The sequence below is a fragment of the Carcharhinus amblyrhynchos genome, chromosome 18 (genome assembly GCF_965287045.1).
Source record: "Carcharhinus amblyrhynchos chromosome 18, sCarAmb.v2.hapA, whole genome shotgun sequence".
In the NCBI taxonomy this organism is placed as follows: Eukaryota; Metazoa; Chordata; class Chondrichthyes; order Carcharhiniformes; family Carcharhinidae; genus Carcharhinus; species Carcharhinus amblyrhynchos.
Window position 1 is genome coordinate 11547691 of NC_137341.1, and position 22102 is coordinate 11569792.

The 22102-nt window shown below is 43.8% G+C and overlaps 1 protein-coding gene across 1 annotated transcript in view; it reads right to left on the reverse strand.

The window, feature by feature from the left end:
- Window positions 1-343: 343 nt before the first annotated feature.
- Window positions 344-22102, reverse strand: part of fbxl18 (F-box and leucine-rich repeat protein 18) — a 77511-nt gene continuing 55752 nt past the window's right edge. The window contains exon 4 of the mRNA XM_080206379.1: window positions 344-408. Coding sequence (XP_080062505.1) covers window positions 405-408 — 4 coding nt within the window. The 3' untranslated portion in view covers window positions 344-404. The remainder of the gene's footprint in view (window positions 409-22102) is intronic.

Consider the following 22102-nt stretch of genomic DNA (forward strand, 5'->3'; position numbering starts at 1 on the left):
AGGCCCAATGTACTCATCATTGCTGCCACCCTGGCTGAGATCAATTAACTCTGTATAGAGCTATTGCCAACATTTCACTTCCACACCAGGTAGAGCATTTTGTAGTGAAGCCATTGCCCAAAAGTGACAGGACTTACGATCTGCCACCTGTGAATTGGACCTTCAGAACCAACTTGTAACTTTAGTGATGTATCAGGTCTGCGTTCTTTGTAAGATGAAAGGATTGCCATTGGATGTTGATTGCCAACAAGATAACATTTACAACATAATAAACATTGCAAGATCATTTTTATAGAGTCTCTTGGTTTAAAACATAAATCTAATTACATCTATTTGTACTTACTCTTAATTTTCCTGTGATCAAACTCAAGCCAGAAGTGTTTTGCTAAAAAGCTGACATCTTGTCACCTAAGGAGGTAAGAGAACAGGTTATCAAAGGTCAGTCTGTGAGGTTTAAGAAGGATGCTAAAGGGAGGAGGGTAAGGTGGCGATGTTTAGGGAGGGAAATCCTCAGCTCAGGGCCTAGACAGCTGAAGGCATGGCTACCAATGGTGGTAGGAAGGAAATTGGAACATACAAGGGACCAGAATTGGAGGGGTGCAGATATTTTGGAGTGTTGTTGGACTGGAAAAGGTATAGAGGTAGGGAATGGTAAGGTCATGGAGGGAGTAGACATCGAGTTAGAAACAGGATTGAGGATTATAAGAATAAAGAATGAAGTAAATGGATAGGCACAGTGGCACAGCGGTTAGCACTGATGCCTTACAGCGCTAGGAACCTGGGTTCAATTAGAGCCTCAGGTCACTGTCTGTGTGGAGTCTACACGTTCTCCTTGTGTCTGCATGGGTTTCCTCCCACAGTCCAAAGATGTGCAGGTTAGATTGATTGGCCTTGATAACTTGACCCTCAGTGGGCCGAATGACCTCCTTCTGCATTGTAAGAATTAAAAAAAGATATTTTCCAGTGGCTGGGATGGAAAGTGAACCATGTTCTCACTTTAGTCCAGGATTTGTGTCTTGTTGACTAGAAACTAGCCAAGCTTCCTAACATCTGGTCTGGAAAGGACAATAAACGGAATCTAGACTAGACTTGGCTTTGATGACCCCAGTTAAATAACCAATGGACGCTCAAGGCCTACCATCACTGTGAGGAATGGCACTACGTTAGTGCAGTTGAGAGGAGAGGAAGGGGGAAAATGAGAGAAAATTGGGAAAGAAAACCTGGGATAGTGATGGCTTGAAGTTTATCTATTAGTGTCACAACTAGGCTTACATTAACACTGCAATGAAGTTACTGTGAAAATCCCCTAATCACCACAGTCCAGTGCCTGTTCAGAGAATTTTACTGATGGGAGAATTTAGCATGGCCAACATACCTCGGTGAGGAGTTTGCATGTTCTCCCTGTATCTGTGTGGGTTTCCTCCGGGTGCTCCAGTTTCCTCCCACAGTCTGAAAGACGTGTTGGTTAGCTGCATTGGCCGTGCTAAATTCTCCCTCAATGTACACGAACAAGTGTCAGAGTGTGGCGACTGGGGGATTTTCACAGTAACTTCATTGCAGTGTTAATGTAAGCCTACTTGTGGCTAATAAATAAACCTAACCAGAATGTCTTTCAGACTGTGGGAGGGAGCCCACGCAGACACGGGGAGAACGGGCAGACTGTGCACAGTCAGTGACCCGAGCCGGGAATCAAATCCAGGTCCATGGTGCTGTGAGGCAGCAGTGCTAACCACTGCGCCGTCATGCTGCCCCCTTAATGGGAAAGAAACAGTGAGACCAGTGACCAAAGTGTAAACGAGAGGACAAGAAAACAATCTGGAGCAAGTCCCCAGTCATCAGGAGTCCTTTAGGAGAAGAAACGGTTGCCACGGCTACCATGAATCTTGGCTCTGTCCAGCTCCGTGACAGTTACACCATCTGCCTCTTTTCCAGAAACTACCAGTGTCTGCTACGTAATCTTGTTACAAACAAGGCCTACAACGTAAAATAATTTATCTGAAAGCACTCACTTAGGTCCTGCCAAGAAGTTGTTTTCATCTCTGATCTTTTTAATTCCAGTGCCTACCTAATATCTATCAAATCTAGTGAATTGGTGCATACTCCGCAATTGGATTGAATTTGATGTAACAGTAAACAAATTTTTTTGTGTGTTTATAATCCTGTATAGCAGCATCACGCTGGCAGTAGTAATAAGCCAAGTGCACTTTATTGTGTTCAGCTGAGTTTGTGGTTTTGAAACAATTTATGAAGAGAGATTGTTTTGTGGGGAATGTGGGTGATAAAATCCCACTCATCCTCTTTGAAGTTAAGAGCTTATTTTTATGGAGTCTCTTGGTTTTAAAAAAAACTATCTGATTACGTCTATTTGCACTTCCTGTTAATTTTCCTTTGATCAGACACGAGCCAGAAGCATCCAATCACAAGTCCTATAAATGCAGGTTAATGTGCGCTGCAGATGTTGTGTGCGTTTCCAGAAGAATCTAAATTCTCAGCTTAAGTGCCTGTTTGTTTTTTAACCCATGCGCTAAAGTGTGGCTCTTGAGATAAAAGATTATGATTTCATTAAGTTGGAAACTGGTGAAAGCAACAATTAGGTAGAATCTTACCATCTGATTGTGTTTTCTGTAAACACAGCTTTGTAGATTTTTATGGGTCCCTGCGACTCAAACAGAAACACAGAGCTGGTTGCAGCATACAAATTCCCACACAGCATTGGGCAGTGTGTAGAGATTCTGGGCAGAATGTAGCTGATTTGGAAATCGCACCAGTAACAGTGTTGTAAGTGACTGTGATCGATTTTACGAAGTGAGTATGGAGCGGCACAATAGCTAGCACTGCTGCCTCACAGCGCCTGGGACCCCGGTTCAATTCCTGGCTTGGGTCACTGTCTGTGTGGAGTCTGCACGTTCTCCCCATGGATGGGTTTCCTCCGGGTGTTCCTGTTTCCTCCCTCAGTCCGAAAGTTGTGCTGGTTAGGCACATTGGCTGTGCTAAATTCTCCCTCAGTGTACCCAAACAGGTGCCGGAGTGTGGCGACCAGGGGGTTTTCACAGTAACTTCATTGCAGTGTTAATGTAAGCCTACTTGTGACATTCATAAATAAACTTAAACTGAACAAAACTATTCTTCGCTTGCTGGTAATCTTTTGCTGGAGAAACTACTCTGATCAGGAGACGTTTCAGTCATGAATTACGTTTGCTGTGATTTGCAGGGATTCTTTAAGTAAACTCTGCAGAGTGTTTGCTGAAATGTCCTGTTTAAAACCACCTCTATGAACTGAATTTTTCAGATGAAGTTCTGCCACTGGGGCTGAAAGCAGGAGGTGATTGTGCTCCGGTGGGCATGGGGCACTATGGCATCTTGTACCCTGCCTGGAGCTGTCAGCCCACCAGAGGATTGGCAGTTTTGGCAGCACCATCGCTGGTTGTGACTAGAGTTGGGCCTGCAGCTCCAGGATGGGGGCACCTCTGAAGAGCAGGTAGGTTCTTGTGGGGAAGCTGGAGCTGGGCAGGCAGGCCTAAGTGATCAGTTGGGGTCGGTGGGGGGGTCATATGCACCAGGTTTATCTAGCACCAGAGTTTATCTAGCAATCTTCCTGCACAACAACAGCCTTCCCGGTGAAGGCAGAATGCATATGGAATTGGTCAGTAGCCCCTAATAGAACCCTCCCAGTTTACCCTCCATTACCAATGAGCTGGGAAAATTCACCTCTTGTTGATTCAAATAGGCTTTGGTTCCTGTAAAATAAATCGCCATAAGAGCAGCCTTTCCCCCAGTTGATTGCATGACAACAATATTAAGATAGCAAAGGGTTGCCACACTGAGGCTGGTGTACCAAGAACAGCAGGTACAATTCAGTCTCCACTTTAAAGTCAAGCATTCTGCTTTTATCTTTTATATAATGTTTTGATCTTTAATCTATTCTTCATATTGAATTTGAAAAACTAAGGAAATCTGCAAAGCAAAAACTAATGAATTGTAGAACATGGGTTTCTCTACAGTATGCGTTGAGAGGTTTGGAAGATGCAAAACTGAAGTGTTCTGGTCCCATCTTTGTGGGGAGGGCATAATTAAAGCTTGACATGTTTTTATAGGCAGTTTATATTCTCTAACAACACTCAAGAAGCTCAACACCATTTCAGGACAAAGCAGCCCACTTGATTGGCAGCCCTTCCACAAACATTCACTCCCTCCACACCGCTGCTCAGTAGCAGCAGTGTATACCATCTACAAGATGCACTGCAGCAACTCACCAAGGTTCCTTTGACAGCACCTTGCAAACCCGGAACAAGAGCAACAAAGGCAGGGGCAAAAGTTCCCTCCAAGTTATAGACCACCCTGATGTGGAAGAATATCACTGCTCCTTCATCCTCACTGGGTCAAAATCCTGGAATTCCCTTCCTAACAGCAGTGTAGGTGCATTTGCACTACATGGACTGCGTGGCCTTTTGGCTAAGATCAAGTGTAATATTGACATGCTGTGCTTGGTTGAAGTCATTAGGTTACATTTTAGCTTCATTTGAAGTCATTTTTAAAAGCGGCATCTCAGCCTTTTAGCTATGATGCAAATGAGATCAAGCCTTGGAGAAGAAGCTATACCTACTCCAATCAGCTTGGATCATGTAGATCAAGCCCAAGACAGGAGGTGAGAGCCCTGTCTTGTCTGCTTTGATCAGGAATGTCTCAACTTGTTGGGACTCTGAATTGGACTCGATTTGATTGAATTGGAATAAAAACAATGGACTGCATGGTTCAAGAAGATGGCTCAGCACCATCTTTTCAAGGGCAATAAGTGATGAGTAATAAATGCTGGCCTTAGGCACCTCCCAATAATGAATAAAAAGCACAACACAAATTCAGCTTACAAAGTCACTGCTTAGGACATGGACATTAAATCCACGGTCAAGCTTTTGGGAGAGGCAGAGGCTTTGAGCAAAATGGAGGTGAATCAATTGATAAATTTATATGGAATTACAGAATAGTTTTGATGTGTTAATTTTATTTAGAATGATATTTTGATATGTTTCAAGTGAAGAGAGGAATATGACAAGGCTCTGAACTATCACCAAAATTATTTAATCTGTGCACAGAGCAAATATTCTGAGAATTAGATGTACTTCGGGGATATAAATGTGGAGACAAAACCAGAATAAACTTACAGTACGCTGAGGACGCGGAACTACTTACATAATCAGATAAAATCCCTATCAAATGTCATAGATCAAGAAGAATTTTGAAGTTTAGAATATGAATTGAGTCCCAAAAAGACAAAAGCAATCATAATCAGAAGGAATAGATCAGAAGAGAGTGAAGATTGAAGTGGGTGGTGTCACACTGGAACAAGGAGAGGTATTTGTCTATTTAGGATGGTGGATGAGATGCCAAATTCAGAAGAAGGATCGAGATAGCTAGAAGTAACGTTGTGAAGGACGTGTTAACAACAAGAAAGCTCAAGATTGTAACGAGGAAAAACAGTTGTAAGCTGCTGCATTCGATCCTCTCTCCTGTCTGCCTCAGAACCCAGGACAATAAATGAAGAAGAACATCGAGGCTTTTGAAATGTGGATGCTAAGATGCGTGTTAAAAAACTCCATATACAGATCATAAGACAAGTGAAGAGGGGTGTGAAATTGCAAGAGGGAAAAGAACACAAAGAAGGGACATCCAGAGAAGGAAACATAAGTATTTTGGCCATTTGATCAGAGCTGAACAGCTACACAAATCTCTTCCAGAGAGGAAAGTAGAGGACAGTAAGAAAGAGGGATGGTTCAGTGACATACGACACTGAGTAGTTGTAGATGGCTTACATAGAAATATAGAAGATGGGAGCAGGAGGAGGCCATTCAGCCCTTTGAGCCTGCTCTGACATTCACTATGATCGTGGCAGATCATCCAACTCAATAGGCTGATCCCACCTTCTTCCCATATCCTTTCATTTCATTCACTCCAAGAGCTATATCAAACTGCTTCTTGAAAACATACAATGATTTGGCCTCAATTACTTTCTGTGGTAGCGAATTCCACAGGCTAACCACTCTTAGAAAGGAAAACAGAACTAGAGGGCATAGCCTCAAGATTGTGGGGGAGGGTGCAGTTTAGAACAGAGTTGAGGAGGAACTTCTTCATCAAAGGGTGGAGAGTCTCTGGAATTCTCTGCCCATTGAAGTGGTGGAGGCTACCTCGTTGAATATATTTAAGTCACGGGTAGATAGATTTCTGATAGACAAGGGAATTAAGGGTTATGGGGAGAAAGCGGGAAAGTGGAACTGATCCACTTCAGATCAGCCATGATCTTATTGAATGGCAGGGCGGACTCGAAGGGCTAGATGGCCTACTCCTGCTCCTATTTCTTATATTTCTTATATTCTTTGGGTGAAGACATTTCTCCTCATTTCTGACCTAAATGGTATACCACGTACCCTCAGACTGTGACCCCCTGGTTCTAAACACCACTGGTCATTGGGAACATCCTTTCTGTATCTATCCTGTCTCATCCTGTTAGAATTTATGAGATCCCGTTCATTCTTCTGAACTCCAGACTGGTTCCTGGGATGGTCTCATAAGCCAGCCCAGGAATCAGGCTGGCACATCTTCTCTGCACTCCCTTCTAGAGCAAGAACATCCTTCCTCAGATAAGGAGACCAAAATTGCATAAACTACTCCAGGTATGGCCTCACCAAGTCTCTGTACCACTGCAGCAAGACATCCCTGCTCCTCTAACTTGAATCTTCTCACTATGAAGGCTGACATGCTCTTTTTTACTGCCTACAGCACCTACATGCTTATCTTCAGTGGCTGGCATACGAGGATACCCAGGTCTCATTGCACCTTCCCTTCTCCTAATTTAAGGCCATTCAGATAGTAATCTGCCATCCCGTTTTTGCGACCAAATTGGATAATCTCACGTTTATCCACATTATACTGCATCTGCCATTCACATGCCCACACATTCAGTCTGTCCAAATCATACTGAAGCATCTCCGCATCCTCCTCACAGCTCACCCTCCCACCCAATTTTGTGTCATTTGCAAATTTGGAGATATTACTTTTAGTTCCCTCATCTAAATCATTAATATACATAGTGATTAGCTGGGATCCTAGCACTGATCCCTATAGTACCCCATTAGTCACTTCCTACCATTCGGAAAAAGACCCATCTATTCCTACTCTTTGTTTCCTGTCTGCCAGCCATTTTTCTTTCCATCTCAATACACTTCTCCCAATTTAATTTTACATGTTAATCTCTTTCGACTTTGTTGAAAGTCTGCTGAAAGTCCAAATAAAGGACATCCACTGCTCCCTCTCATCAACTTCTCTAGTAACATCCTCAAAGAATTCCAGTAGATTTGTCAAGCATGATTTCTCTTTCACACATCATGCTAACTCTATCCAATTCTGCCACTGTTTCCCAAATATTTTGCTATGTAACCTTTGATAATGAATTCTATAATTTTACCCACTACTAACATCAGATTTACCAGTCTGTAATTCCCTGTTTTCTCTCTGCCTCTGTTTTTAAATAGTGGGGATACTGTAGCTACCACCCAATCTGTCGGAACTGCTCCAGAGTCGATAGAATCTTGGAAGATGACCACCAATGCATCCACTATTTCTCAGGCCAATTCCTTAAGTACTCTGGGATGTAGATTATCAGGCCCTGGGGATGTATCAGCCTTCAAACTCATCAGTTTCCCCAATACCATTTCTGGACTTATCCTGATCTCCTTCAGTTCCTCCCTCTCTCTAAACCCTGTATTCCCCTACGTTTCTGGTATGTTATTTGTGTCCTCCTTTGTGAAGGCAGAAACAAAATATGTATTCAGTTGTATTTCCTTGTTCTCCTATTTCTGACTGAGGGACCTACCAATCTTTTTCTCCTCACATACCTACAGAAATCTTTACAGTCAGTTTTTTCTGTTCCCTGCAAACTTACTCTCATATTCCATTTTCCCTTTCTTAATCAATCACTTGGTCCTCCTTTGTTGAATTCTGTTCCCAATCCTCAGGTCTGTTGTTTTTTTTTACTGGCCAGTTTGCTTGCATCTTCCTTGGATCTAATATTAGTCCAAAGATGTGCAGGTTAGGTTGATTGGCCATACTAAGAAATTGCCCCTTAGTGTCTAGGGATGCGTAGGTTAGAGGGATTAGTGGGTATAATATATAGGGATATGGGGGTAGGGCCTGGATGGGATTGTGTTCGGTGCAGACTCGATGGGCCGAAGGGCCTCTTTCTGCACTGTAGGGTTCTATGATCTATGATCTATTATCTCTAATTTCCCTTGTTAAGCATGGTTTGGCCACCTTTCTGGTTTTACTTTTGTGCCAGGCAGGAATAAGCAATTGTTGCAGTTCACCCATGTGCTCTTTGAATGTTTGCCATTGCCTATCCACCATCATCCTTTTATGTAGCATTTCCCAATCCATCATTGTCAACCCGCACTTCGTACCTTTGTAGATTTCTTTATTAAGATTCAGGACCCTAATCTCAGAATCAACTACATCACTCTCTATCCTGATGAAAAATTCTATCCGGTTATGGTCACTCATCCCCAAGGGGCCTCGCACAACTGGATGTGTGAGGATGGCACACGATAGAGAGGTGTGAAATATCATGTGTGCTGATAGGAACAGCTATAATCAGCAGCAGAAAGTTTGGACACTGGGAGATTTATTTTCAGAAACCATTTTTGAGAGATTTACAGGATTCTGCTGGCCAGATGGTGTAATCTGTGTGACAAGTTTACTTAAGCAATACTCATTAAAAATGTAGACATAGGCATTTATCTTAGGAAAAAGTTAATCCAAAATGTAACAACAGGAAGTTCATGCTGATATAAGATTAATAAGATATTTATCTATCAAGAACAGTAAATTATTAAAATCCATGTATGCACCTTTTCTCGTGTGGAGTTTATAGTAAGGTTGAGGTGAGATGATGACTCCGTATTGTATTGGTTTATGGATGGTGGAGTTATTTACCAGAGGAAAACATGTTCCTGATGCAGCTCACGAAGAGTTTTGTTCCCTCTTTTGAAAGGTTCCAGTTGATGCTGCCACGTGATTTTGTAAGCGCTGGCAGTCCTCCAGCCCATATGGTTAATTTATCATGCGCGTGTCTCTGAGTAACGCGTGAATTTGAGATCCATTCCAGAATAATACAATCCTGCCCTCATGTGCTCCTACACACTCTCCAGCAGCCCTCACTGGATGATAACTAAGCTTGGTAACTCTGATTGACTGGCCCATTGTAATGTCCCCCACCAGTGTCTGAGCTGAGATCAGTCAACTCAAGCCTAGAGATTGGGACAGGATTTTCCTGAGGGCTACTGTAGACCACCCCCAGGCTGAAATGTGGGTCAGAAGCTCTCGCTGCATGGATAACCCACTCATTGAACAGGTTTTTCCAGTCCCCAGCACTCTCCTCTGGCAGATACAGCAAGCCATTGACAGCTGACGTGATCCCGCCAAAGTTTGCTGCCAAGAAACCCAATGATGGGGATCAAGTTTGGCGAAATGGAAAATCCCTTCAGCAGAAATGGCCAGAAAATTCCACCCATTGTGATTTTCTCCAGAGAGGCCAATTAATGGCCAGAGAGCATGCTCCTGGTCCAATTAAGAATGCTCCATATGAACATTAGGAGCAGAGCTCGGCCATTCTGCCCCTAGAGCCTGCCCCATCATTCAATAAGATCATGGCTGAATTAACTGTAAACTCAACTCCACATTCCCACCTACCCTGATGCCCTTTCAGCCTCTTGCTTACCCAGAATCTATCTCACTTTGCCTTAAAAACAAAGCAATCTTACCAAAAAAATTCTAAGTGCTGAACGAGAATGAAAACTGGAAAGAATTGCGCCCATTTTTTGGTTTTTTGATCTGATTTGATTTGATTTACTATTGTCACATGCATTCGTATACAGTGAAAAGTATTGTTTCTTGCGCGCTATACAGAGAGAGCATATCAAACCTAGAGAAGGAGAGGAGAGAGTGCAGAACATAGTCATAGCTAGGACGTTGAAAAAGTTCAGATTAATATCAGGTACACCCATTCAAAAGTCTGATGGCAGCAGGGAAGAAGCTATTCTTGAGTTGGTTGGTAAGTGATCTCAGACTTTTATATCTTTTTCCCGACAGAAGAAGGTGGAAGAGAGAATATTCGGGTTGCGTAGTATTCTTGATTATGCTGGTTGCTTTTCCGAGGCAGTGGAGAATGTGGACGGAGTCAATGGATGGGAGGCTGGTTTGTGTGATGGACTGGGCTTTGTTCAGTTTCTTCTAGTCTTGGGCAGAGCAGCAGCCATTCCAAGTTATGATACAACCAGAAAGAATGGTCCCAGATGCAATCGTACCTCATTTAGAAAATAAAACAAGCAAAGTATGATTCTCACCAGCCTGGGGAGTGGATGGAGCCTATTCACATCAGGAATCCAGCTGCTGAGCTTTAGGGGTTCCAGTGCCTGTTGGGCAGTGCCAGGGTGCCAGGTTAGCACTGCCTGCCCCTTCCCCTGACCATCCAGGAGACTTCTATGGCCTCCAGTCCCACCAGCGAGGCCATCGTGTCTAGTCCCTGTTGGTGGAGATCATATTCTCACTGGAGAGGAGGTCCACAATATGGTTATACCTGGTAAGGTAAGGGCAAGTGAGCCCAGACAACAGCGCGTGGGACTCAGTAAATATATTGAAATTACCTGATGAATATTTAAACAAGCCTCGTGCCCAGGAAGGGATTTCATCGGCAGAACAGGGCCGGTAACATCATGAGAGGCAAGAAACTGGGCGCGTGTCTAATTTTTCTCCTCTCACCCTATCTTACCGCCTCACCATACTGATCACCCAGCATAACAAGCTGGTAGGATCTCCCCCTCTGCCTCATTCTCTGAGGTTATTGTCCTTTCAGGGACAACATAACAGAGTGAGGGTCACCTATCCTGGGTGATCAATTGGGACTCAGGGTGGGGAATCACCCCGGGGGGTGGGGGGGGGGGTAGTTCTCTTAATCAGGAGACATTCCATAACTAGCTCCAGACATGCTGCTGCTTTTGTAGATCCTTGTAAACCCTTGTCTGTGTGGAGTCTGCGCTTTTTCCCCGTGTCTGCGTGGGTTTCCTCCGGATGCTCCAGTTTCCACCTACAGTTTGAAAGATCTGCTGGTTAGATGCATTGGCTGTGATAAATTGTCCCTCAGTATCTGAACAGGTGACAGAGTATGGCGACTATGGGATTTCCACAGTAACTGCATTGTAGTGTTCATGGAAGACTACTTGTGACACTTACAAAATAATCATAAGCGTTTAAACTTTAAAACTTTAAATAAATCCCCTGCTGTTCACTGATGAAGTCTCTGAAAGAACATCGTTATCACCACCTTACAAGGAAGAGAATTCCAAAGACTCATAACTTCCAGCGGGATCTAACAGTGCTGCCAATGATGCACCCTGCTGTGGATTTCCCAGTGGTCTGGGGTGAATTCAAAGGAAACCGTGTTGGTAATGGTGAGACCATAAGATCCTGCCACCAACGAGTGGGGCACCGCCTCCTGTCAACGCGAAACACGCTGTGGAGGTGGAGGAAAATCCTGCCCTATGTCTGAAATGGGTGACCTCATGTTTAAACAGTGTCCCTCTAAATCTAGATTGTCTCACAAGAGGGAACATTCTCTCCACATCCACCCTGTCAAGATCCCTCAGGATCTTACAGGTTTCAATCCAGTTGCTTCTTACTCTTCTAAACTCCAGCGGATACAAACTTAGCCTATACAACCTTTCCTCATCAGACAATCCAGCCATTCCATGTATTAGTAAACCTTCTCTGAACTGTTTCCAATGCATTTATATCCTTCCTTAAGTAAGGAGACCAATACTGTGCAATGGCTTATGCAGCTGAAGCATAGTCTCCTGCTTTTGTACTTAATTCAGTTTGGTAAATGGACTCTTGAAGGTCAACCAGAGGCTTCCCAACTGGAGAGTAGCCGTGAGCTGCAGTAAATAAGAAAGATGGAGGCACTATTTCAGAAACTTATTAACATATTAAATATTTTTGTTCGGCTGGGTTGCCAACGAGAGGGGATACAGGAGAGGGAGTTCCTCCAGTAATTGGTGCTACACAGCAGGCAGGATCTGTAGGCCTGGCTCGGGTACTGGCCTCCCCAGTCTGCCACAAGGAGGTGGCCACCATGCCATTGATCTGGTGCCTGCTGTCTCTGGCAACCTGGAAGCCAGCTGGAAAATAGGTCCTAACTGGCTGTTAATGCCTTTAATTGGCTACTTGTCATACGTAGCTGGTGGGTGTCTCTGCTGCCTCCACTCTACCGCTGGGAAAATGGCCCAGGAGTGAGATTGAGCCAGGGAACTGGCATGCAGGCAAGCAGCAATATTCCCACCTGCTGTCCCCCAGCCTCACCGAGGCCTAAATCCTCATCCTTGTTGGTCCAGATTTTGTTGAACCGATTTACAGAATCCTCCATTCCCCTTTCTTCCAGCTCAACTCTACTGACGGTGATGGAGCTTCAAGCTATTTTACCTATTCGTCATTGGAGAAACTTCAGGCAAGAAGGAAGCAAGAATACTGTGGTAACAAAAATTTAAAAGTTAGACTTCTAAATCATAGAATCTACAGTGGATAAGAAGACCATTCAGCCCATCAAGACTGCACCAATTCTCTGACAGAACAGCTCACCCAGGCCCAACCCCATCGCCATCCAGCCGTGTAACCCCACACTAATCTCCACATTTTGGGCCACTAGGGAGAATTTAGCATGGCCAATCCACCTAACCTGCACATCTTTGGACCATGGGGGGAAACCAGAGTATCCGGAGGAAACCCATGCAGACACAGGGAGAAAGTGCAAATTCTGCACAGACAGTGACTCAAGGCTGGAATTGAACCCAAGTCCCTGGTGCTGTGAGGCAGCAGTGCTAACCACTGTGCCAACTGACCATCTAAATCCAGTTATTATTCTTATTATTTGCCTTACTGAGGATGAGCTTCCTTTTAAAGCCATCAACATTTTGTCAAATTGAAGGTACAAAGGCATGGATTGCTTGTATATTAAAGTGATGCTACACACTGGTCTGTAGTTTTTTTAGTCTGTGGCTCACAGTGAGTGTATAGATAGAACTGCCTCACTGCTGCTCGAATAGATTGATGCGATAGGTTAGCAGCCCTTGTGATGTTGTTCCAGTAATGGTCTTGTAGTGAACTGGCAGCTTAACCATGTCTGGTTTAGTACGGCAAGCCAATAAAAATAATAATAAAACATAATTTTGTCAGAAGGAATTTCCTAAGTTTTTGAAAAAAAGTGTTGTTAAAGAAATCTTTATAGAGTGAAGTCGCCCATATCATGAGAGGTCCCCAATTTACTGTCTCATGACAGGAAAACATTACAGACAACTTGCTTTCAGATTTATTACAATGCAAGGAGTGTGAGATAAATGTAAGTTGTTTTGGATAACAAATGCCAATTTGCTTCACTAAAGCTTTGTTATATGGGAGTTTGTAAAATGTGGAGTTGACTCTCTATCTTGTTTCCTGAATTTAACTGAAGTCTTTGCTTGTACTTAGATTAAACGGCATGTTGCAAAATGCAAAGAAAAGCATATGGCCAACAGGGAGAATAAAATTTTATTGTGATTACTGACTGCTAGAACGCTGAAGCAGTCCAGAGTCTTGTATGCTGGTGTACAGTATGTATTTAATATTTTATTGTTCCTTTAGCTGTATTGTGGCTGATACGATCGGAATAAAATCTGTGGCACGGTGGTTAGCACAGCTGTCTCACAGCGTCAGGGACCTGGGTTCAATTCCCGGCTTGGGTCACTGTCTGTGTCGAGTCTGCATGTTCTCCCCGTGTCTGTGTGAGTTTCTTCCAGGGGCTCCCGTTACCTCCCACAGTCTGAAGGATGCGCCGGTTAGGTGCATTGGCCATGCTAAATTCTCCCTCAGTGTACCTGAACAGGCACCGGAGTGTGACGACTCAGGGATTTTCATGGTAACTTCATTGCAGTGTTAATGTAAGCCTACTTGTGACATTAATAAATAAACATAAACTACTCCCCTCACAAATGACACAGACTATTTTATAGCTGCATACCTCACACTGCTACAATTTAAGTAAAGGAATTCCCACTATTGCACTTTGCTCATGTAACCAGTTTTAGCATCAATAAATAAAACAGAAGAAACGGCATTTTAGCAAGATAATGGCAGAATCAAGAATGGCAGAATCAACAATGACTTCTAACCATTGACAAAGAGTCCCACCTCATACAGACCTTTCCCTATTTTCCTCTTTCCAACTTTCTGTTTCCCAATTCAGATTTTGAGGTTTTATGGAAGTCTTTGTTGTTCGTCTAACTCCTGGCGCGGGCTGTGGATCCAATCGGATTTATTTGTTCTGTGTTTGAGTAAATATTTTTTACAGTTACCTATCATGCACTTTCACTGAGCTTACAGAGTAGCTAGTTTCAATAAACTACTTGAGGCCTAGGCTCAAAACGAAGATGAATTGCTTGTGAGTGATCTTTTCCTTCCTTTTCCACCGACAGACTATTGTCAATGAGAACTCAAATAATGGGTTGCTTGCTAATAGAGGTTTTCACCTTGCTTTCCACATCCAGATCTCGATTAACTGGTCTCATTTCCTTATTTGAATGTTTGCATGATAGAGGTAGGAGGTCACAAACCATGGTCATGTTACAGGTAAAATTTGCTTCTCTTCATGCTGTCCAAGTCTAGTTCCTCATGCTGTCCCACCATAGAAACGTAGAACATAGAAACATAGAAAATAGGAGCAGGGGTAGGCCATTTGGCCCTTCGAGCCTGCTCCACCATGGATCATGGCTGATCAACCAACTCAATACCCTGATCCTGCCTTGCCCGTTGAATCATCATATGAACTGAGTTTCTTCCGCACTCCTGTTGATGATACTGCAACAGATAGGAGCAGCTGCAAGGATATTTTCTGTAATGATTCAAGTACACTTCAGCATTTAGCAAAACCAATACCCCATCTGGACATGGATCATACAGGCCAGGAGCTGGATTCTCAATTGCCGCTGTGAGTGTGGTTTGAAAACTGCATTCCTGGAGGGCTACATACAGGATCCCACTGCCTCCCAGGCAGTTTGCAAAGCTGGCAGAGGGGAGGTAGTGATATTCCCACTCACCGCCAGTTAATGGCACCTCATAACTCTTCAAGAGCTTGTAAAGGGCAAATTGGGAGTTTCAAACTCTCTCTGGATGAAGCCAGACGATCTTGTGCCAGTTAATGCACAGCTGGTTGGGTTGCCAGGGGGCAAAAGAAGCTTCATTTCCATTTGTGAGACAGGAGAGGTCAACTAGCAATAGGTTGAGAGTGGCATCTTGACTGAGGTCCATGGCCACTGTGTGCCATCTTTGCCCTCTTAGTCCTTCCAAGAGCTCCCTGTTCCCCTGAACAGGGACTCCAACATGGCTGCTTCTGCCTTTGCTGCTGATATCAAGTCGCCAACTCTCACCTTCTGGAGGTGCTCAGGACCTTTAACTGGGCATTGAGATAACCTCTTGGCCTATCGGCCCATTTACATTTGAAAGTAGCATTGCAAGAGTGGTGCAGTTCAGGGGCAGGTGCCACGTTCCAAATCCACCTTAAACATCCAACATCTGGAGCTTTCCATCTTTGATCTGAGGGTTTGTACCCAGTTGCTGGTTTTGCTTGATGATACAAGTCACCTCAATTATCTGAATGTGAAAGAAGAGTGAGAAATTATCCATGGTTTTGATTTCAAAATCACTGCCCAGTGATCCTGCTGGAAAATGTATCTGTGCAGACTTCAGATGTGGATAGAATGGGGATCAGTGCACAATTCCCATCTCTCTTCTTAGCACAGAGTATCTAGGTTATTACAGGGAGATATCTGAAGGTACCAGAAGGTTACTATTATTTATGGGGCTTTATTCAAAATACCATAGATAGAAATAAACAGAATTCACAGCTCAGATGCAGACCATTCAGCTAAACAGCCTAAGACTACATTCATGGTTCACAAGAACTTCCTCCCACTCCTCTTCATCTAACTCTATCAGCAAACCCTTTCACTCCTTTTATTGAACTTCTCTGATATACACCAATGCTATTTACCCCAACTGTGGAGCAAGTTCCACAATCTTACCATTCTCTGGATTAAAGAGGTTTCTATTAGTGACTATCTAATACTTACACATTTTGACCTTTGTCACCCCATTCTCACCCTGCCTGTCCAAAGGGAGTCTGGGAACAAACGAAAGAAACACAAATGAACTGGATACGTTTGAGGTTACTAACAAACTCTATTGCCTATCACCATGGGGTATGTTCATCAGTAAAGATAAATCATATCACATCAACAACAGTCTCTAAAGCTCGGTTTCATTGGTGACAATGTCTCAGTTTTAAATTCCCACCCTTGTTTTCAAATTCACACATGGTCTCACTCCTCTTTGTCTCTTGTGCCCCGCATCCCGCTGCAATACCTCTGTTCCTCCAACTCTGAGCATTTCCAGTTTTGATCAGTGCGCACTTAGTGGTCAAACCTTTAGCTGCCTAGGCCACAGGCTCTGGAATTCCCTTGGTAAATCTCTCTGCTTCTCTCCCTAACCCACCTCACTGACCAATACCTCTTCATGTGGCTCAGTATCCCATTTTGTCTGATAACACTCCAGTGAGGAGCCTTGGAATATTTTTTACTGCATTAGTGGTGTTATATAAGTGTAATTTGCTGTAGTGTAGAGTGAAATTAAAATCAGATCATGAGAGGGGCAGTGAGGGCACACGCAAAATATTCAGTGAGATAAACCTGCCGGGTACCAGGGTTTTAACTTATTGAGAAAGTTTATTTTAGAAAATGTTATACCCAAGGTTAAAGATGAGGAATTGACTTTCTTCCAATTTAATATCATATCCCAATAATTCTAGTGTATGAATTCCAGATTAAATTGCAGTAATCAAAAGTGTACATTTATAAGTGCTTCATTAGCAAAAATGAAGGGGAATTTGCTGAGTGCATCATGAGTGAGCTGTCAGCATTTCCACTGCTCATTTATATAGCTCCCCATGTTTGCTTCTCTTTCACCTAGATTTACGAGACCTCTGATTGACCTTGCTCTGGTCAACCTAAGATGCATGTGAGTGTAACCTGACAGCATGACCTTTGTGTGGGAACCAGGAAAGGCTTGCAGGATGGAATGGAATGGACCTCTAGCTCGTGGGGATGGGTAGAGTAGAAGTTTGGTTCCTCAATGTGTGAAGCAGATGTTAAGGGCCTGAGGTGGAAAGGTTGTGAAAATTTATTCCTATTACATTTGATATAAACCATTTGTCTTGCACTGAAGAGAACTTACAGAAATAGGGAAAAGTTCACTCGAGTTGGTGCAGAGATTTGGATGTTTCTGTTTTGGCTGCAAATAAATGCGAACAAAATCCTGCGCCACTAGACCAAATTTGCAAGCATAAAAAAATATACTTTGCTGGGCTTTTGTTACAAGCTTTCATCGTAGTTTTATATTTCCACTTGCTCTCTCTAGTTGGGATTTATTTATACTGTTTCGCTGCTTGCATTTTAATTCCTTGTTATAATCAATTCCCTTCCTGGCACTATCTTCTAACAGAGTTGAGCTGTGCTCCTGAGCTAGGTTACACAAACAGATGTAAACGTGTGATTAGCACAGTGACTGGGCAACATCATATTGCCCATGGGACTGGGTCACAGGTCACTCTCTCCATTTTGTTGTCAAATGAAAGAGGCCTTGTGGCAGTGATTTATTCTTTCATGGAATGTGGGCATCGCTGGCTAGTCCAGTATTTATTGTCCATCCCTAATTGCCCTTCAAAAGGTGGTGCTGAGCTGCAGTCCATGTGGTGTAGGTACATCCACAATGCTGTCCCAGTGACAGTGAAGGTGATATATTTCCAAGTCAGGGTGGCACACTGCCTCTGATCCAGAAGTTTGGGGTTTGAGTCTCACCCCAGAACTTGACGGCCATGGAAGGTGCGTTCATAATGTGGCCAAACACATTGATTATTAAACTGCAAATCTTTCTAATATGCCTGAGGCAGATGGTAAGAGAGGAAGAATTTGCTGGTCAGCTAGGACTCTGTGGTAGCTGCAGCACAATCGCCTCCCCACAAGCTCTAGGGCAAGTATCCTTCTCACCTTGAGGGGGTGCTAGCGAGAGAGAGACAGAGAGAAAGATTGCTGCTAAAGTAGGTGATATATCCCTTGATTCAAAGATGATGTTCACTCAGGGTCCTGGTTTCTGCCATGGGTCTACATGTGACTGAAGAGGCCGAATCCCGAGCTGCAGAACTTTGAACCCGTGGGGCAAGATGTCCCATGAGACAGTGGGATGAGGAGTGCAGGGCTTGCTTTCTTTCTGCCTTGTTGCTACCACCTGGTCTCATCATTTAAGATGCTGGGAGCGCAGGCTGGTAGCAAGCTCCTGCTAGTCATTAATGTCAATGCTGCTGTTCTTCATGGAGAGTGTCAGGAAGCCTTTGAAGAGTTTTCTTTGTCCTCTCTTGTAGTGTCGGCCATTCGAGAGTTGAGAAAACAGGAGCTGGCGGGGGAGACGCTATTTGGTTCTCTGGAGACAATGTCCAGTTCATTATTGTTGATTTTGCAGGGGTTTTGCCTGGAGGCTTGTGGAGCTGACTTTAAGAAGGAAAGTAGTTTTTGTTCAATGGTCATCCCACTGAATCTGGAGGTTATAACAAGATGTCACTGATGGAGCTTTTCTAGCTCTCATGTTACTGCTGCACAGTCCGTACTACAGGAGGTTGGTGATGATAACTGCTCTGTGCACTTTCATTCATTTGCAGAGGTCTTTGTTGTCAAACACTCGCTGCTGTAGTTTTTTGAAGGTTGAGCTGGTCTACTCTTTGATACTCATTCCCAAACACTCAGTTTAATCGATTTGGTTCTTCTGAGGAAGATGAATAACTAGCAGGCAAAACTTCAAAATCTGGAGACATCATTCAAATATAATGGAAGAATAATATTTCACTACATTAATCAAACCACACAAACATTACTCATCAATTCTGATTGCTTGCATTTGACACTTAATGTCCTCATCTTGTGTCTGAACCTTGGACTGGGCATCTCAATGATGTTTGAATATATACCCAATTGGAAAACATTTTGAAATGCTGAACATTTGACTTAGACCAGTTGTAAGATTTGTTACTCATATTCAAATTCAGTCTTCCTCTTCTAACACCTCTGATGGTTCTTTATTGGCAGTTCCATAGACATCAGAAACCCTCCAATACTCCAGTCAAGTGTGAGTGTAGTTGGCAGCTATCAGTGTACCCAGTGATGCTGTTACTTAGACCACTGGTTCAGGGAGGGGGCCTAATTTGATGAATGGTGGGGGTAGAACAGGAGGAATGAGGGGAGGAGAGCAGAGGGTATAAGAGGAAAGGAGAGGAGGTTGGGGTTAAGAGAGGAGAGGGTAGAGCATACGAGAGGAGAGGACAGCAGTGGTAGTAAGGGGAAAAAAGAGGAGTGGAGGAGGGACACAAAGATGAGAAGAGGAGAAGATGGGAGGGAGAGAGGGTGGCAGGAGAGAAGGAAAGAGGGAAGAGGGAGGAGAGGCAAAGGAAGGGATGTGGGGAGAGGAGAAGGGGAAATGAAGGGAGGGGAAGGACAGGAATTGAGAGGAACCTTAAGGGAAGGGAACTAGAGAGGGGAAGTGGGGACGGTAGTACAAAGAGGTGGAGTGGGAAGAGGAAGGTTTTGTGAGGAGGAGAGAAGGAAGTGGAAGGGGAACGCGGGAGGGGGATCTTAGAGGAGAGGAATGGTGAAAAGAGGGGTAGGAAGAAGCGGGAGAAGGTAAGAGAGGAGAGGCAAGCTGAGGTGAGAAGGGGATAGAAGATTAGATAGGAGGGCATGAGGGGAGTAGAGGAGAAGTGCTATGTGCTGGCAAGGCCAGCATTTGTTGCCAATCTCTAATTGCCATTGAGAAGATGGTGATGAGCTGCTTCCTTGAACTGCTACACATCCATATGGTGTAGGTATATCCACAGTGCTGTTAGACTGAATGTTCCAGGTTTTTAACCCAGTGATGGAAGGGTGATATAGTTCCAATCCAGGATGCGAAGTGGCTTGGAAAGGAACTTTAAGGTGGTGTTTCCCTGTGATTGTTCCTCTTACCCTTCTAGATGGTAAAGGTCTCAAGGTTTTGAAGATGCTGTTGAAGGAGCCTTGGTGAGTTGCTGCAGTGAATCTTGTAGATTGTACATGTGGCTGCACCAGTGCTGGAGAGAGTGAGTGTTGAAGGTGGTGGATGGGGTACCAATCTAGCGGACTGCTTTATCCTGGGTGGTGCTGAACTTCTTGAGTGTTGTTGGAGTTGCAGTTGTCAAGGCAAGTGAAGACTGTTCCATCACTCTCCTGACCTGTGTCTTGTAGATGGTGGACAGGCTTTGGAGAGTCAGGAGGAGAGTTACTCTCTGCAGCCGTTGACCTGCTTTTGTAGTGTATGTGGCTGGTCCAGTTAAGTTTCTAGTCAATGGCAACCCCCAGATGTTATGGCTTCCCCTACAACAAGATACCAACATATCACGAACTAGGTTAATGCATGATGGATAGCCATTTGTATGAGTGAACTCCTGGCATTTGTGTAATGCATACCTAACAAGTCAACATCTACAGTAAAGAGTGAGAAAATACCAACTGAGTGCTCAGAACACCCATGCCATTTCTATATTCAAACAAACGCACTATGAACTGAAAGCAAGAAAAATGCTATTTATGGATCAAACAGTATCATAATTACAGTCAAGACAGCATACATCCTCTGCAGTCTGCACATGTTCTTGGTAAGGAACAGCTGCTTTCAGTGTCCAACACTCAATCCAAACAGAAACCCAACTCTCTGGAAAAATAATTTCAGAATAATGGATACCTGGGAATGATTACAAGACTGTAACCTAATTGAGAGGTTAAATTGATGTCATTCAGCACAAGTGCAAAGCTCACGCAGTTCATGAACATCACATCAAACCCTCAATTAGATTACTGCCTTCTAATTACTCCCAGACTTCCATATATACTATATACACTGTAAAATTTACAGGGTGGTTTGAGTCAAATCTGACCCATTTTGAGTTTACAGTAGCTATCACTGTGATTCCAATTGTCTGCTTGCTTCCAATTCATTCAGCACTCATTAGTGAAGAACCAATGGCTGTTTCATCTGTCAGCTGAAAAATTAAAGTACTCATCGATTGCTGCTGCTGCTCCTCAACAAGAGGAAGCTGGAGGCTGAAAAATGGCTTTCAACTTCCAGCTTTCAGGGCACTGGATCCGGGAGATATGTCAAAGATGCGCCAGGAACACCCCCCCCCCCAACCCGGACCTCCCCCTGACCCCCCCACCCCCATCCCCATCTAATTTCTAGGTCAGGATTGCAGTTGCCCAGAAGTTCAAATCTCCAATGGGCAAGTGCCTTGCACTGAGAAACATCGATATTCTGATTTCTATCACAAACTTCAGATGGCTCTGACTGTCTTAACGCAAACAGCTGCCCAGAAAAAGGTTAGAAGAATTAAAACCAGTTCTAGCTTCTGGGTAACAATTGTACTGACAATGTCCCATTGGACCACCACCCCACCCACCCCCCACCCCCATGGCTACTGATCACCACCCACCAGCACTCACCCCGCACCCACACACACACCACTGGTTACCAGCCATGTTATAATGTTATAAAGAATCTACGGGTAAACAGACAATGTTATCATAGATAATTTCACTGTTAATTATTCCACATCCCCCCAACTTGAAGTTGGACCACTTTGGAGCTTGTCATTTTGCACTCACCAAGGCAAATGCGAGAAACCCAAATTTCAAACAATCACAACAATTTGTACTACAGGAGAAAAGGGGGCTAATTGGTTGCTAAATTGATTCTGATTGGCCGAGATGTTGCCATGGAGAAAGTAACAACATTTCAGTGTTGGTGAGATACAAGTACCTGGGTCCTACACCCCCATGATTGACCAATTGAATCTCACAGTATGTTCCTGTGGTTGTTTGTAATTGGCTGAGTATAGACTCTGCTCAGCCAGCCCTCGCCTGCAAAA